The sequence below is a fragment of the Haliotis rufescens genome, unplaced genomic scaffold (genome assembly GCF_023055435.1).
Source record: "Haliotis rufescens isolate VD_foot unplaced genomic scaffold, xgHalRufe1.0.p SCAF_9, whole genome shotgun sequence".
Lineage (NCBI taxonomy): Eukaryota > Metazoa > Mollusca > Gastropoda > Lepetellida > Haliotidae > Haliotis > Haliotis rufescens.
In genome coordinates, this window is record NW_025964383.1 from 38,509,849 (window position 1) to 38,528,216 (window position 18,368).

Sequence of the window (18,368 nt, forward strand, 5' to 3'; positions counted from 1 at the left end):
GCGTTTGATGACAAAATCCCACATTAGGTCCATATGAGGCTTCTGGTCATTGTCAAACTTAAGTTAAGTTCATGCATGCATTGCAGAGTTGCCTTTCCCAGGGTGGTTCCCAGGGACCCGTTCACCAAAGCGATCTTAGCGCTACGACTGTCGCAAGTCAGTGTTAAAGAATGGGAGTTACGATCAACTTAGCGCTAACATCACTTTGTGGAACGGGGCCCAGGATTCCTGTGATCTTTCTAGTTCTGGAACCATAGTCTCCTGAGCCAATAAGACACAATGGAAAGACGTTGGCACTAGTTTTAGTCAACGTCAGCAGTACTCTAAGTGGTAGTGTTGGTGTCGAAAAAATGAAGGTGGCATTGTATTGCAGCGTATGGCCAGTGGATCATGATCCTAGATGAGTAAATCTGAGATAAGAGAGTCGAACATTGGAAGCCGGTTGTCGTATCTTGGAGTGCCCAAATCAGTGTTGGGCGTGTCCAGCTGTTAACCAATCCAAACAAAACCTCGGATGAAGTTGTCATTATGTTGGCGTAGACTGGTGTCGCCTTGCAATCACGTCTGTGACGACATTTGTAATGCCCGAGAGGTGTCCAAACCTGGCCTCAAGTGACACGCCGTTCAGCAACGTGATCACATGATCACAAGCGCATGTTGTTGGTAGGACAGAAGGCCTCCATGTTGTCATGAGTCGTTTATGGCAGAACACAGATGTGAGTTTTTGTTTCCTTACCTTTATATTGTCTTTATGTACAAATGAAACATTTGATTAAAGTATTCATTATCATGCAATTTGTAATTAGAATATTTGTATACTTTGAATGGTTCGGTTTTGTGTTGAAAACTTATATATCAAGGTATATATTTGATAACGGTAACGATAACGCTGCAACATTGTGAAAACGAAAATGTGAATAAAGTTTTGGTGAGAGTATCATACTGTGTTTCTTGCCGCAACAGGTTTTCTGATAGCCATTCGCAGTAGAGCTCATTTCAAGGATGGTGTTGCATTTCCTTATCGTTGGATCACCATCCGAAAGGTGTGGACTGCACAATAATTCTCTGAGCGCCGGTTCCCAAACAGACACTTGTACAGGGGTAGAAAGGTACATCACCAATCCCAGGACGAAGAGAGGCGCGTTTGGGGACTGTCCTGGTGACGATGAAATACCAGACGCTGATGCACTCATCGTAGCCATTGAATGTGAAGGCGCCATCAAGGTGGGATGCATCAGCAAGATGCTGGATGACAAGGCGTTGTAAATCAGCGAATAGATACTTGGCTTAGGACGATCGCCAGTGCATCGCCAGTGGATCGCCAGTCACAGACAAAGCACTGATCCCCAGTAGATCCCCAGCTCCAATCATCAGCCAAGCAACACAGTCCCAAGGAGGATGCATCCCATGAAGGCGACGCCGGGGATACTTGTAGAGAGGCCATTAGGCGTGACAGATGACGATCTAAGACGAGGAGAAACGCTGGTGGAAGACAGTTCTGGTGACATTGACATCCACTTTCTACAGTTTGGACAATCAACGTGAAGATTACTTCTGCAGTTGCCAAGGTAACACGAAAATCAAATGGTTGTGCAAATAGGAGGCAACACACTTCGTCACTAATACATGCTGGAAAACATGATATATATATATATATATATATATAAACATCACACGATGATAAATAATAGCCGTACCTGTCAATTGTGAGAAGTTAACAATGTATGGACAAAAAATGTTTCGCATGAAAAATGTTTTGTCACGACCAGGTGAACAAAAATACGCAAATGCATGCTGCAAAATGAAAGTTGTCCATATACTTTATTGAAATAGCTTTCTTGAAAGATATCTGTGACGTTTCATTCAGGTAGAATGTGAGTGAGTGAGTAAGTGAGTATGGTTTTACGCCGCTTTTAGCAATAATCTAGCAATATCACGACGGGGGACATCAGAAATGGGCTTCACACAATGTACCCATGTCGGGCATCAAACCCGGGTCTTCGGCGTGACGAGCGAACGCTTTACCCACTAGGCTACCCTACCGCCCCGGTAAAATGTATAATAAACCCAAAGTCAAAGGATATAATTCCCAACAGAAACCACCCCTGTATCACTTGTGTGATGAGAAGGGACGTAATGAATAACCCATTACAGAATAAGCAATGGTAACGAGGGCTCTGGATGTACACGGAGGCACGTTTTAGATTAGGCGATATGATCGAAGTGAAGAACAAAATTGAAATATGTTGTGCCAGGATAAGAAATATTATTTGGTATATTTATCTTTGGAAAAACGTCTAAAAAGATTTACTTGTCAGTGTATGAAGACCTACACAATGTATCGATCAGGAACATATTATATAATTTGTCTATTTTTCTTAGTCCACATGAATGGGAGTGTAGCTGAGCTTACTTCAGTTAGTCAAGACTGTGGGCGGAAACATTCAGCATATATTTCTCCACAGATCAATCTTGGATAATTCATTGTTAACAAGTCTACATTATCAATGTCTGATGCACATTGTAAAATACATGTGTATTATGTGAAAAAAATCTTTTCTAACTTCAGCTGATGCGCTGCAATTTCACAGCCTATGGTGCTTAGAACCAACCTTTACTAAAACGCCAACATTTTTGTAGATTTAGATTAGTAATATTATGTTCAATATGAATCACGAGGCGTGTGAAAGGTTGAAATACCTTCTTCAGTTGAGGTGTTATCAAGTTTCTCCTTGATAAATGGTTGTGTGGAATCGAGGACAGCACAGAGTGTCCTGTAGCCTTCAACCCCTTTTTTCTTCAAAATCTCCAGGAACAGTTCACATTGTCTCTCTGGTGCAGCTTGTCTACACCTGTCATAGTCTCCCTGTGTGAAGACACAGCCCTGGTACAAGGCATCCAGCACAGGGTCGACCTGAAGGTTCTCCTTTAGATATACGTGATTCTTCTGCAGGATAAGACTATGGGGAAAATCCATCCTGAGATGTAATGCGTGCGTGATGGTATCTGTAAAATGAAAACAATACCAGGTATGATTGTTGTTTCAAGTGGTGACCAATATTGAGTTTAAGTCAATATGTAAATAGCTACGCGATAAACTGCAACAAGAAATGAATAACGAAGCGTGGTTCATTTCACGATAAAATATTTTTCTATCATGAAGTCATTGCTGAAGATTCGAACATGCGCTCCCAACTTGATGACGTCATATATTTGGAGACGTTCTGAAAGGGAAATGTCGTGTGGGCTGTTCCCCATAGATGTATCTGGGGTACGCAGATAAACGCAGTGGCCGAACGGTCGCATTCAATAGCGGGGGAGATATGACAATCGGTACGAGGAGAAAATGTACGAATAGTCGACGTTAGGATTGTGAGAATATGCGGGAAATACCAAACTTGACAAACCTGTTCTCAAAATGGACTTCTCCGACATTGTCGAGGTCGCTTTCTATTCTTATTATAAATAAGGTAAATGGTTTTAAATGTACATTTTAATAACATCCTTAAAAAGGCTGTACATAATTTTGATATATGATATCTAAAATATACGACTCATAGTCGTTGTATACCGTACAATAAAACACTGCAGGAAGAATAACCACTCTGCACCCCTCGTGTCTTTATTTCTTTTTTAATGTCGGTTATGTGTCTGCATTAAAACTTCATAGGGCATGTGGCCGGCTGCAATAGGCTTGGTGATGGGTTTCCAGAGGATATGTAAAGCACCAATCATCGTATGTACTAAATACAGTTTGAAGACAGGGTCATAGTTTGAAAGAGGCCAGCACAAACAACCAGTATTAAAGATGTTAGAAGATGATGTGCACAACCTTCCAGAGACTAAACACCAGAAAACAGCTTTCAAATTATTGGTGTAATTAAAATAAAACAATTTAAATGTTTAGCAATGATATATACAATTAAATTGGGCGCCACACATTGAGTTAAGTATTTGATAGATATAAGCTTCTCCGTACTTCAAAGTCTCAAATTAGAGAGTAACCTTTCACCACCCAAGAAATCACAATCAAAGTTACATGTTTATTTGTTTTTGTACATTGAGTGAGTGAGTGAGTAAGTATGGTGTTACGCCGTTTTCAGCAATATTCCAGCAATATCACGGCGGTGGACACCAGAAATGGGCTTCACACATTGTACCCATGTCGGGAATCGAACCCGGATCTTCGGTGTGATCAGCTAACACTTTAACCACTAGGCTACCCGACCGCCCCCTGAAGGAGTAAGTAAAACATTGCCTTGCTGTGTAATAATGAAAATACTTCGTACAACAAATTTGTTTCCGCCCAAACCTACGCTTAACCATCTTGAAACATGAAATCATTTCCACCTACAGCTTTCTTTATGCGCCTAATCTACCCAAACACTAACACTGAACTCAATTTACATCATAAACAGTTGTTTCCTATTGTCTATGAACACATTCAAGGCTTCAAACTCAAATGTCTACAAAATGGGTCGTATGAATATTCTATTTCCTGTGAATCCAAATATATGAGGCGTAAAATACACATGGAATATGACACAAGAGGTTGACATCTATCGACAGTCAGAAATGGCCTCCTCCATGATCAACAGTGAAACAAAATTTGAACGTCAGTGAAGGTAGACACTCAACGCATGAAGCTCTACGGCATAAACATACAATGTTGTAAATGTTAATACCTCACCCGACTTACAACACAATGTTATCAGTAGGCCAGTATCACGTGACAAAGCTAGAGTTTGTGCTATGTCCCTACATTCATGACATGCAGTGACAGGAATGGCGTCTGATGACATACTTAATATCGGTAGCTTTAAAATGTGTTGGTGGAATGAAATTAAGTCCATGATGTCACACAATACAAGTGTTTATGAAACTACTACAATCACGTGTATGTGTCAAATAAATAAGAAGTCGTAATAGAAAACAACTGGATCACAAATCAGACACAATGAAAGAACCAATCAAGACGGATCTTCGTGTTCTCTATAATGCTACTTAAAGGGGGACATACAATGTGATTTAAATCCCGCCTTTTACCATATTTGTGTGCAATGTTCTTGTTTATCCATTTAGCACTTAATGTGTGACGCACGATGACAATGTCTCAGATGTTTCACACGGTATTACAACATCTAAACCGAGACAGAAAATGAGTGGACTAGTGATACCCCCGAAGACGGCAGAAGGTGCACGTGGGCATTTTCAACAACTCTGTATCTGGAACATGTTGATAGTGTTCAGTTGTACAAATTACGCAACGCGCCGACCTTAATGTCTGCTGATAGTCGCGTGTGGCCATGCAGTGAACGAAACATGTAATCTGTATGAGAATATGTAAGGTAGCGTCGCCAACGTCATACTCGGCCTCAAGGTATGGATTTGTCAGAAAGTGTGAAGCCCGACTATGACACTATAATGACCCACTACAATACAATAACATAGAGTTCATACAACAGCCTTACACAGAGAGGACTCTCTGAGATCATTTGTTAACACGGGCTGAAAATGAAATATATTTACACAAGCGAGGCCTATCTAATAAAAGCTCTTCGTTTGCTATAGTTTCACTTACTTCTTGTCAGCCTAAGCCAAATGTCTTACCCCAGAAGACGGCAAAAGGGACTTGTGGCTGAGGTCCTCAACACATCTCTATCCAGCTAGAATATAACTGTCCGCTACCTGTTCAAGGGAACGAGGGCCACGCCTCACTGTACACAATCTACATGCATGTCACGTGGTAACATACAAAGCCACCCTGTGTGAGAAAGATGTCGTCTCATGTGCTTGTGTACCCGTGACGTGATTTGCAGTTGAATAAGAAAGGTAGTAGGTCAAAGTTGTCGCTATGTTGAATAGTACATTACTGTGTCACACTGACATTGACAGACTAGGATTTCCTTAGCAACTGATGTTTCTAACATGCATGTTCTGTCCAGAAACTTAAGGTACCACAACTGATACAATTAACTTATCCATAGCCTCAGAGAATAGAGTGAGTGGATTTGGTGTATTGCTGTTTTGAACTGTGTTTTCAGTTATATCACGGTGTGTCAGTTTAATATGGGAAGAAAGCCTGCATTGATGCAGGTCCTAGATGCTACAAATTGAAACCCAGGAGTACGGCCATGTGCTGACAAGCTACGAATCATGATCGGAGCGATTCTGGGATTCGAACCTACGACCACGAGAATTGTTCAAATGCAATTCCCCCAAAAGTTGGTAGTGAGAAAAAGTGTTTCATGTTTCGTGGCAGAAGAGACCACAATCACGAGAGCTTGTGTTCTGCATGATATAATTATCTTTATCTTAATATTATATAACTCGCTGATAAAACATACAGTGTGGGGCTTATGGATACATAGTGAAACTCGTTAGTGTACACACACTGTCATTCCTGAAAATCCACATTTCAGTAGATTGCTGCCAATGCGTAAATGTCTATGAAATGAAATATTTCTGTACCAAAGATTCGTTAATCTTGACATTTAAGATTTAGTGGGGAATTTCTTTTTATTTACGACATAAACACGAGTCAGTTGAAATAAACCTAAATCAAGCGAGTCCTACCTGATCTAAGTTCGTCAATTAAAGTCACCCTCAGTCACCTTCCTTATAATACATCCAGTAGATGACAGGCAATGCTGTGGTACAACCTCTCTATGAAGCCAGGATAACATTTCTGTTCTGGTGATAAGGGACACACCTCATAGTACAAGGTCTAAATATTTGTCACGTGATAACAAACAAATAAAACGGCAAAACCCTGTCCATATCCAATACAAAACAAATTTCAATAAAGCAGAGTCGATTGTACGATTCCGACTATATAATGCGTATATGTTTATTAATCACTATCGAATAGTGATGATGCTAGGTGTTCGCGAAAAGGTGAGCAAATCCTGCCCCACTTGTGGCATCTGTCACAAACACATGCAAAGGCAAGCGAATTGTTAGCCTGAAAAAAACATGGATCATATGGTACAAGTCAAAATAGGTAATTGCATCGGACATCATTTTAAGCCACTCTTTACGGGGAAATCTGAAGTTTCAGGAACCCGCGGCATGAATCGCAGGTTAGAATTGAGGTAGGGCAGGTCAATTTTGTCCACCAGTTCGAACTTGCCCATACGGAAGGGATCGAGCTACAAGAACAAACTTTATATCAGTGGAAAGCTCCCGAAGAGATGAATTCATCCGATGTTTGTCCCAATATGCATTCACGGAAATTTGCCCACAAATAGGCTTAGAAATTGCATTACTGCAGGAAATGCTGGCATATTCACATGTTTTCCACAAATAGCACTTTATTTGTAATATGTACTTCAGCAGAAATATCACCCTGAAGTCATTTTGTTTAAACAATCTGCTTTTGTGTTGAAACGTTACTCTTTGGTAAATCAGTACATTTAGAGAAAATCCTATACACTTACAGATGAGGGAATGATATAAAGATTGCCAACAAATCATTTCATACAATAAAAATTCTTGAAAGGCCCGATGAGCAACAAACGAAAAACAATTAATTGTCCTCACATTACCTGTTTTGATATATATATATATATATATTCGCTTGTCATAATTCATTTGTAATCCAGATCAAGTAAACCATTTTGTAGACATCGCATAGCAAATAATGACGATGAAAACCTGCGGATTCCTTCTCGAAATAGAATAAACTTTGCTTGCTTGTTTGTTGTTTAAGGCCACAGCCTGGAAATAATCGTGTCTGGGGCCGACAATCCAGTGATTGGTGATATGTAAGGATCCACGCAGTCGGGATAGGATGACAACGGTCAACAGGTTACCATCTCTTACAACAAGCAACAGTTCTAACCCGGAATATCCACGTGCTGACTGAATAGGTGAGGTGAGGTGAAAGGTGTTTAACGTCGTGTCCAAGATTATTGCACTTATAAAGCGACGTGCATGCACGTGTGTATGTGGCTGCTTGTACTAGTCCGGACTGATGCCGATTTAGAGTGCTAGCCCACTGAGATACCATGCTGCAGTTTAACATGGATACCCCACTCAGACACAGTATACTGACTCCGAGCCGACCAGTCCTGGTTTTAGCCCCTTAATGTCGAGCGCCAGACAGGGTAACAACAAGTACCATCTTTTAACGTCTTTTGGTATGACGCGGCCGGGGATCGAACCCCGGAACTTCCGCTCTCCGGGCGGACGCTCTACCACTAGACCACGGAGGCGGTCCTGACTGAATAGAGAGTGACATAGATCAGTATCATATATATTTGACTAAAACGTGATGCCTTGCAATTAATGAAAATTCGTAAAGAGTTTAGAGTTTTTATAACTGTTTATGATCTACAACAAGACTCAAAATATACTGATTCCTGTCAAGCGGAAACATTTCTCTGGATAATAATGAAATGTATTACTCAGTTTTATCAAATAAGAACGAGAACGAGTGTGGTGGTTTGTATTTACTATCAACATTATATCCCTACATTTTCATGAATGATTTACTTCTTCATATTGATTTATTTAATCATGTAGATCTGTAATTACCACAGCAATAAATCAAGCATGACTTAAAACTTGAAAATAGGGCTACCCGGACCCGTGGTTAGTCACGTGATATACTGTTGAATGAGAAAAATGATCACTACTTAACTCCATGGTAACCTACAAATCGTTAAAAATGTTCGGATATCTTTCTGACTATAGCCACATTCCTCCTGACTTTTATACGTTTTGAGTAATGATACAGCGTCAGTCGACTTTAGTGACCAAATTGTTTTATAGGTGAATTTAAATACTTTTTAACAAGGGGTGCGGTAAAACAATCCTGATGGGACATTTTGTACCCAACTCTTGAGGCCTACAGTGGGTATCCGGGTAGGGTCGGGTAATAGGGGGTCGGGTACCCGGCTAGTACATTTGGACTCGTCCCAGCCCTACTTGAAAAACACAAATAATATCATCACAGATTATATATTTTCATGGCATGGGGATACATATTTTTGACGGGAGGCAAATCTCAGATATAATAGTGTATATACAAGTATACACACACACTCGAGGAGGATATTACATTTGTACAAAGTGAAGTACAATGGAAAAGGAAACATATCACCGTGCGGGTTGTTCATCGAACAAAATATTAATCCAACAACGAGGAAAACCTGTCAGAGGTGTACGACTGATTGTGAAGGTTTTCACTTCCGCATTCCTTTAATGTGTCGACTGCTACTTCGTGTCACACCGACCTGTATACCCTTTATACAACAATCACCTTGGAAACCACGCATGAAATAGATTAGAAAAGATGAAGATATTTCCGTCTGCGAGTTTGATAAATGACCCACTCATATGCTTTTCGCCGCTCTTTTGCCATTTCTCTGGCGTTGACGTTTGATATGTACTTGATAAAAGGGCGATCCCTGAAAATAAGAGGCTGGTCTGTGTGATGTGTAGAGGACACCTCCTGTGGCCTTAAAAGCCAAGCGCACGTTGGTATTGTAGGGAGGGAGTGGGATAACAGCATGGGATAAGAGAGCACAAAGGGCTTCCCGTGTGCAACAGCACATGACGTTATCGACCCGATAAAGAGGTGTACGGTTTGATGAGGGTCCCAATTTGATTTAAACATATTTTATTGCGGAAAATCAAATGGATTAGGCACAAGTGACACACTTACGAAGCCTTCTATATACATTTCGTTACATTGTGGTATGTGAATTCTGTGGTGCAGAATACATGTACAGTGCATAGGGATCTAATGCACCCCGATTTGCAGTGCAAAGTAGCATCCTTTAGCCGTGTCATGGACCCGCTTGTCCACTATTTTCCCAGTGTTTGATCCTTCATCGATCTGCACCATGTCGTCCTCGTGGCTTTTCATCCAAGTAACCATGACTTGCATGATTTGTGATTTCATCTTACGTTTGGGGCCTGTTATCGCAGGCATCACAGTTGCGACCATTAAATTTTGCAGAAACCAACGGTCATGGGTTCAAATCCCACATTCGCCCTGATTATGTTTCCAGGTTTGTCAGCACCATATCCTTGATCCTTGGGTTGCAGTTCCGGTTTTCCAGGGAACTGCAATACTGGTCGAAGCGGCATTAAACTAACTCACTTAACCGCTTATCTTAAATGGAGCTGACACGCCGTTATGCACCTTAAATATAATCGTGATACCAAATCGATTCACTTATGGATAAAACAGCTACTCAAGTACTAAATACAATGACTGATCCCATGCAAACACTCTTCAAATGAGTGAGTGAGTGATAAGAGTATGGTTTTACGCCGCTTAAAGCAATATTCCAGCAATATCACGGCGGGGGACACCCGAAATGGGCTTCACACATTGTACCCATGTCGGGAATCGAACCCGGGTCTTTGGCGTGACGAGCGAACGCTTTAACCACCAGGCTACCCGACCGCACCCTCTTCGAAAGTCACTTAGGAGTCCAGACAGAGAGTTAGGTTTCCGCTTCTGAATGCAAGATTACACACCAGACATCAGTTTTATACTTTGTTTTGATGAATTGTAAAACATTACTATATTGTCTACTTAAGGACAAGGCGGCATGGGTGGCCCAGTCGTCTAATGCCTCGCGATTTGCTGTGCAGAGATGCGTCCCTTGGGCATGCCAGAAACCTATGATTGTAGGTTCGAATTCCTGTTCGCCCCGATTATGTTTCTAGGTTTGTACCCTATCCCTATCGTGCTCGTAGGTTTTACCGAAGTGGTAAACGTCTGAGACCAGCATCACTTCGGTCTTTCCTCCCACATTAAGCTGACACGCCGTGATATAACTGGAATACTGTTAAAAGTGGCGTTAAACCCATCTCACTCACTCACTAACTCAAGTCACAATAAGATTTGAATGACGTCAACAATGCCATCCGGATGACGAAAATAATACACTGTTATCTCGTGACATGATATGACCCTAGGGCACATTTGATTTTTATGAATCCCCATAGGTTTGCCCTCGTAGGTAATAAATACATTTACGCATCTGTTTACATTTTATTTACATCACTGGGATATGACATGATAAAATAATGATAGTAAATAAATACGTACATTTATCAACATACAGAACACTCGACCAGTCGACTTGGCACCACCGTGTGCTGAATACATGTTGTTCCCAAAAGAGGAATTGTGGCATTATCGACATAATTTATCCGCCTGGTTAAACCTGGTCATTTACTAGAGGATGGACACCTTGAAGTACGAGACAACGGGTTTAGAATGTAGTTACTTCATATCAAATTATTTCATAGCGATACAGAAAGAAAAGGCAGAGACAGCAGCAAGCATGGCCTAAGTTTAAAATGGCGAGGTAATCTAAGATTGACATTTTGTATTGTGCATTTCTGCAAACCTCATTGTTGGATGTAGACCAAGTGCTGCACAAGTACAACAATTCTTAGAAACCCTACATTTTTAAGAACTCATATCAATGTGTATCGAGAGCCAAGTTGTTAAAACCAATTCTGTTGAAAGTAGAGCTGTGTTCGGATTGTATGGGCACTGTAGGAATGTACTTTTGAAACTATTCGTGCAGATCAAATGAAAATACTATAAAAACACTTGTATGGGGATTCAAAATTCTACTTACTCACAGCAGGACACATTGTCATAAAGAAACAGACAATTCAGTGAACTTAACTACCCAGCTGTACACCAGGACCGCCATGTAATGTATCTGTCAATTTCAAATAAACACTATTCATGTGGGTATTTAAAATTGTTATTTTACAGATTGGAAGCGAAATATGTCCATGTATTCATGATTGAAAAACGTTTTACTCAGTTGCGTGTTGTAACATTTCCCAGAAATGTGTGAAATGTTCATAAACTGATCAGGTACTATATATTAATAATAATAACAATACTCATGTATGGATGTAAAATGTTTCTAATACACAACAGAAACCAGTCATGTAGGAAAACAACACCTTTAGCTAACCTTGTTATATGGTCGTACACAACAAACAAACAACAAACAACACATGAACAGGCTACTTCTACGTCCTCCTCTTCACTAGTGTTGTATTGTATTTGACAGTTTAAGTAGATATGTCATGTTTACAAGTTTACACAGTGCCAAGTTCAGTTCATTCCTTAGGCCAGGGCTTCATTGATGAGTGATCTTTTTGTGTCAGTCATGACGATCTCCTCCCCGCTAATCAACTTCATGTTTACTGTGAAGGCGATTGGCGAACTAATACCAAACACAGGGAGAAGAGCCTCACGAAACTCTACATCAGCCTTTGCTAGAACAACCTCCCTGTCCAGGTCGATAAAGGCTAGTCTACCCCTCCCAACATCCAGCACAACTCCATAGTGGAGGGTGGCCTGTGTGCCGGGTGTGTCAGACATTGTGTTACTGTAACACTTCCACTCCTCCGCCTCCTGCCACACCCCGGTACAGATACTCCCCAAGTGTGTGGTGCAGCTCCTTACACTGACACACCAGGAGAGGCGCTGTTGACAAGCATACCACCCACTGTCCACCTGGCTCTCCTCCACTACACCCATCTCCAGGACAGGCATCCCACGCAACCCATACATTGCACTCATCACACCCACCCTGGAGCGGGTTTCCCAGTATCGTGGTGTGTTGGGGGAAGGGGTGACACTGGAGGGGGATGAATCAAGTGGGATGGGGGTGGAGGTACACGTGCCCAAATACTTCTGCAGCCTGCGCCTGTCACGTGACTGTGTGTCGGGCGGCGAGTTGACCAGCTCACCGTCTGTCGTTACATGGCACCGGTCTGTGTTGGCTCGATCAGCGTCCAGTTGGAGTTTAGGACCTGGAAATAGATTTTATTTGTTACTACAATGAATCATTTTGTTTATGAGTTTTGTTTCAATGATTCCAAAAAGCGCTATAATTTATCGGCTGCCATTTTCATCTGCCTACGAATTTAATGATAACTGTACTCTTAATTTAAATAATAACGCTGTGAAACAAATACACGCTTTTTAGATATCTTTTTACAATGTTGCATTTGACCTACCTTGCTGTGACTAATAGACCCCAACTGCCGAATTATGTAAATGTTTCAAAGTTATTTCACGATTAAACTATCATTATAGGGATTCTAAACTCTAATTATACATAATAGTAAAGACCGAGATAGACGAAAGTGTTGTTTCGTGATATCTTTACATTTGAGTGTTGAACAGACACAGTGGTAACTTCTACGTCCGATTCAGTCACTGTACACAGTTTAAGCGCACTCGTTGGGCGAGGAGATTTTCACGTCAAGTGTATTGACTGGGATAAGTATTTGTGAATAATTTGTATAAACAGTTATATTATTATTATGACATTGCAAAACGTATCCATTGTTGACGGATAATCCCGGACTAATTCACACTACTTCCATCTGGTATGTGATAATGGTGACTTACATTCATCTGAAACCTACCTTATCCTGCTGATGAAGTCATCAAACCCGGCCCAAAGTTTCACAAATATGGAACAGATTAAAATTTAAATACGGGCTACTCCCTTTTCCCCAATCGATGTGTGTTCAAATAATTAAATGGAATTTTAAGATCGGTAAACCTTTTTGATTATTGATTAACCAAAATGACAATTCTTGTCAAAATTCCTCAGTAAACATGGACATGATTCTCTACCTTTTATTTATGAAATCTCATTCTTATTTTGGCCAAAAACACAGCTGTTATTAAGAAATAGACGATTACTATGTTATCAGAGGCACTTACACATGTTTCACATCAACAACCTTTCACCACCCAAGAAATCACCATCAAAGTTACATGTATATTTGTTTTTGTACATTGAGTGAGTGAGTAAGTATGGTTTTACGCCGCTTTTAGCAATATTCCAACAATATCATGGCGGGGGACACCAGACATGGGTTTCACACATTGTACCCATGTCGGGAATCGAACCCGGTCTTCAGCGTGTCGAGCGAATGTATGTACATAGTAAATGTGATTCAAATGAGTGAATATTGTAAATGCACCACTTTTAGCAATATTCCAGCACTACCACTGTGGGGGACTCCAGAAATGTAATTCACATATACATTGCATACATGTGGGGAATCGAAACCCTCATCTTTGACGCGACGATCAAACTGGCCTACCTCACCGCTATATGAGGTGCTTCTATAAAAAAGCTGAACATTTACAAGTGTTACATATGCAAATGTGGTGGTAGGCTAAAAAAAAATAATTAAAACAAACACACACAAGGAGTAAATGCAAATTGGCTAGGACAGCATGGCTATGTGATAGCACCTCAAACAATACAAATCAATAAAAAAATCAAAGAAGTGCAAAGGTCAAGTTGGCTGGTTGGCTAACACCGTCGTAACTGGAAATGGCTGAACAAATGGGAAGTAATGCCTTGTCAATTATATGATTTTTAGCCTTTGTTTTGACATCCTAAATTTCCCCGATAATGTCGAGGTCCTGATAGATCAGCTCCAGCTTATGACGTCTACATTTCCCGGTTGTTTGGGGACTGAAGTGAGAATGTCAGATTTTGTGGAAAGACACATTGCGTTTTCATCTAATCTTTTTTATCAAGGACTAACCCTCACAGGCCTGGTCAAGACAATTCAGATATCCAATGATAGACGTTAAGAGGAATTTACCAAATATGACACGCTAATTGTCGAAAGATGCGCGACGCTGTTTCCTACTATGACCTCTATAGGGAGTGTTGACACATCCCCACACACTGACATTCACCTGAATAGATAGGTTGGTCATGCTTGGGGACGTGGACGTCGTACCCCGATAGCATGAGTCATTGTTCATGATACTGATCACTGGATTGTCTGGGCAGGACTCAATTGTTTACAGGCCGCATTCGTATGGGAGGAGTATTGTTGGGTGCGGCGTTAGGAAAAACACAAAAACATGTAATTCTTGTAAAAATTGCCGGGTGCCACTGGTAGAGCAGGACGTCCATTTTTGCAGACACTTGGTGTCATCAACTAATTTACAGTGATTCGGTCACATACTTTTTCATCACTATCTTGCCTTTACTGCCGTATATAATATGTTTCTGTAGAAAATCGAGTCTGAATATTCTCATAACGATTTGAATTGTATGCTTGAAGCCTATTTCTTTAAGCGAGTGAGTGAATATGGTTTTACACAGCTTAGAAGTATTCCAGCAATAACACATCTGGGAACACCAGACATGGCTTCACACAGTGAACCTGCATGGACACTAGACACAGAATATGGGTGAATCTGAATGCAGCTTTTTGCTCAGCCGATATAAACAATATTTGTGAGCTCATTGTCTTTTTATCTTACAACATTGATTTGTTCTACAAATCAATGTTTTCTTGTGTTTCATCCAGCTCACCTCCTGCTGTTCTACATTACAGCTTTCTACCGTTCTGGAAGATGCTCCCACAGAAAACATACATGTATGAGAACACCAATACGATTGCAAAACTGAAAAAGTACAACTGCTGGAGTGGTAGTGGAGTAGCCTTGGGTTTAAAGAGTTACCTTGTTCACGCCGAGTTTGACTCCCAACAAGGGTCGAATGTGTGAAGCCCATTCCATGTGTTCCCAGCCATGATTAATCCCTTATCCCTCACTACAACTGCTGGAGGTACAAGCTTCCAACACGTTTTGATCCCTTTAGTATGAATCTTTTCATTTACATTTACATGTTCCGTTTACGTCATGGACGTCTGGTCATTATAAAGTCGCATCCAGCACACCGGTGATTGATAACACGTACTACGATCAACGCCGGTGACACACGATGGTAATACAGGTAATACATTGTAAGCAACTGACTTTTGAAGTGGTTTTGTATGCTAGAAACTATTGCTTAACCCAATTGCCTAATAAACATGAACTACTAAAAATAAATACTTACAGATGATGAATATGCCACTTCTGTTCTTGCTGATGATGTGAATTGCACCTGAGTACCCTGAAAAATATAGTTTTCATTGTAATACATGATTTTGGCACATTTGTTTCTGAAGACTGTTCTCACAGATGACAAGCATTGTAAAATGTGAGTGAGTCTTACACTGATCAAACAAACATATGGTTCTTTGAAGCCAAAACCATGATCTGGTCGAATTTAGGATTTGAATCCATGATACTAAGTTCAGAGGATCATGGCACGATTAAGGAATGCAAATGTACACAAGCAAATGTCGACATGGGCAGCACATGCCCCAACATCAGATGGGAAGCACACAAGTGAAGCTAGTTACCTCATTTTGCCTTTTATTGTGCAGTGAATTACATTAACTGATCTAGATAAAACTTCCTAATAACTATGTATTTTCTGACATGCCAGAAGCAACGATTTTAAAGTGTAACAATGAATATTATCCAAACGAAGGAGGGCATGCATTTCCGAGGCCTCGCCGTATCATTACATGTTATCATTCGAAAATAGCAAGGACGTTTGATGTAACTAGTTGTGGTATGTTGCGTACAGTATCGCTCACTAAACAGGTAGAACTGTTTGCTATACATAACTGCTATGGGTCATGCATCCTTTACCTGGAAATCTAGTAAACTGGTGACATCTTACAACTTGACTATAACTGACATTCGAGATATAGTTTTGACTAAATAACTAAATCCCATATCGTGTAGTACATACCTCTCAAGTATAAACCACGTGTAGGCGACTCAGAAATGATGGATGCTCCGAGTATGAACTGAAAACATATTATTAATAAGCTTGACACATTATGTAAGTTCTATGTATAAATCTAAATACGTTTCTTGGCTAGACAATTTTGAATGATTTCCTTTTCTTCTATACTTCGCAGTTTACATTTTGAGGGGGTTGGGGATGTTTGTCATTTAACGTACACGTGTGACAACTTCATAAACTTCCTGTGGTGTCAGCTGTTCATGTCGGAGATCCTGTGGTGTCAGCTGTTCAGGTTGGAGTCCCTGTGATCCATCTCCACTTGTATCAGAACCTGTTTGTAGATAAATGTATTGGATTTCAATAATTAATCTAACTAAAGTCTTATTATTTACTGCTTTTATATAAACAGAAAGTGAGTCTTACATTAATGCACTGAATACATTGGTATACTCTATTAAAGTATGAAGGTTAGTGTAGTTCATTTGGTATTTAATTTGCTTTTCCTGACCTACATCCAGGTGTTATATTGTACCTGTGATGCGACGGATCATCTCCCCAAGCCGATGCCAGCGCCCTTCATGTACCTGAAACAACATCGTTGACCCAATAGAGATCAGAACATAACCTTTTGGCTCACACAATAGCTGTGTATCATATCATACCACATACATTATTTATTTATCGACTGCATGTAACATTTAGCTATGTGGGTGTTAGGAACGATGTGCAACTTGATTCCAACCGTGTTGATTAACATATGTTTTACTCACAATTTGAGCCATGTATGTACTCAATGTAAAGAGCCATTGAAACCCTTTCTTAGAAAACATGTTAATAAAAACAAAATTCTGTTACGAAAGCAATACATTACCGCACTGGTTTCTTCGTCTTTTAATGCCAGGTGTTTATTCTGTTTATGGAGATCTGAAGAGACAATTCCAAACACTTATTGATTACCTTATTGGTAACAGTTTTCCTCTTACCCATCGTACATACGGACGGATGTTCGACTACATTAAAACTGGGCCAAGGTACATGGAATAGCAAGATACTTTTGAATCGATTAATAATGGTATTAAGGCATGCAAGATAAGATAACTTAAAGTATACCCAAAACACTTAGCTATGATATAGGATATTGTTCCTAAAGTCCACGATCAGTGTTCCGATATTGAAGAAGCATCCTTACCCTGTAAAGTAGGCTGTTTATCTGGAATATGATCCAAGTCAAGACTGGAGGCAAGACCACCAAATGTGTCGATTAGTTCCATAAGGGCTTTCTGTCCTTGAAAGGAAAGAAGGACTCTCGTGTCTTGTGTGTCATCTTCTGGAAGCTTCCTCTTCAGATTTTCATCAGATTTCTTCTGCAGTACACCGGTGAGGGTAATGAGCTCCTCCTGTCTTGTGGATTGAAGGGTTCTCTGGGTGTAGTCTATCGTTGATACTATTGCAGTATGGACGTCATGTAAAGTGTCCAGCTTCTCTTTAACCATTTCATTTGGGGCCTGAAGACTCGCACGAATGTCCTTCATGAGTTGTCTCTGCCGGTGAAGGAACCGTACAGCAACACTTTTGAAGACTGTAGTGGCATCTTGTTCCAGTACAGCTTTCTCTGTTTATTTCCCAGTTTGTTTTGGTGACTGTTGACAGTTTTCATTCTGACTGTGACATATTTCAGTTTAAGTCGTTGCTTCTGCACCTGCTCCTGCAGCTGACCCTTTGCTTCCACATAGGCAT

General features: G+C 40.5%; 2 protein-coding genes across 14 annotated transcripts in view; both read right to left on the reverse strand.

Moving 5' to 3' along the window:
- The window catches only part of LOC124139555, a 95,634-nt gene extending 88,955 nt beyond the window's left edge, over positions 1–6,679 (reverse strand). The window contains exon 1 of the mRNA XM_048390654.1: positions 6,577–6,679. The gene's annotated coding sequence lies outside the window, so the exon portion shown is untranslated. The remainder of the gene's footprint in view (positions 1–6,576) is intronic.
- Positions 1–18,368, reverse strand: part of LOC124139557 — a 77,046-nt gene that overhangs the window by 10,158 nt on the left and 48,520 nt on the right. For 10 of the 13 annotated variants that reach the window (XM_048390637.1, XM_048390638.1, XM_048390644.1 and 7 more), the window contains 4 exons: positions 16,850–16,933; positions 16,635–16,692; positions 15,888–15,944; positions 2,701–3,006 (listed from right to left, as the gene is read on the reverse strand). In XM_048390637.1, the coding sequence (XP_048246594.1) occupies positions 2,701–3,006; positions 15,888–15,944; positions 16,635–16,692; positions 16,850–16,933 (505 nt within the window). Of the gene's footprint in view, positions 1–2,700; positions 3,007–15,887; positions 15,945–16,634; positions 16,693–16,849; positions 16,963–17,163; positions 17,216–17,502; positions 17,556–17,820; positions 18,310–18,368 lie in introns of those variants that run through there. The other 3 variants (XM_048390648.1, XM_048390649.1, XM_048390640.1) reach the window with 3 other exon arrangements.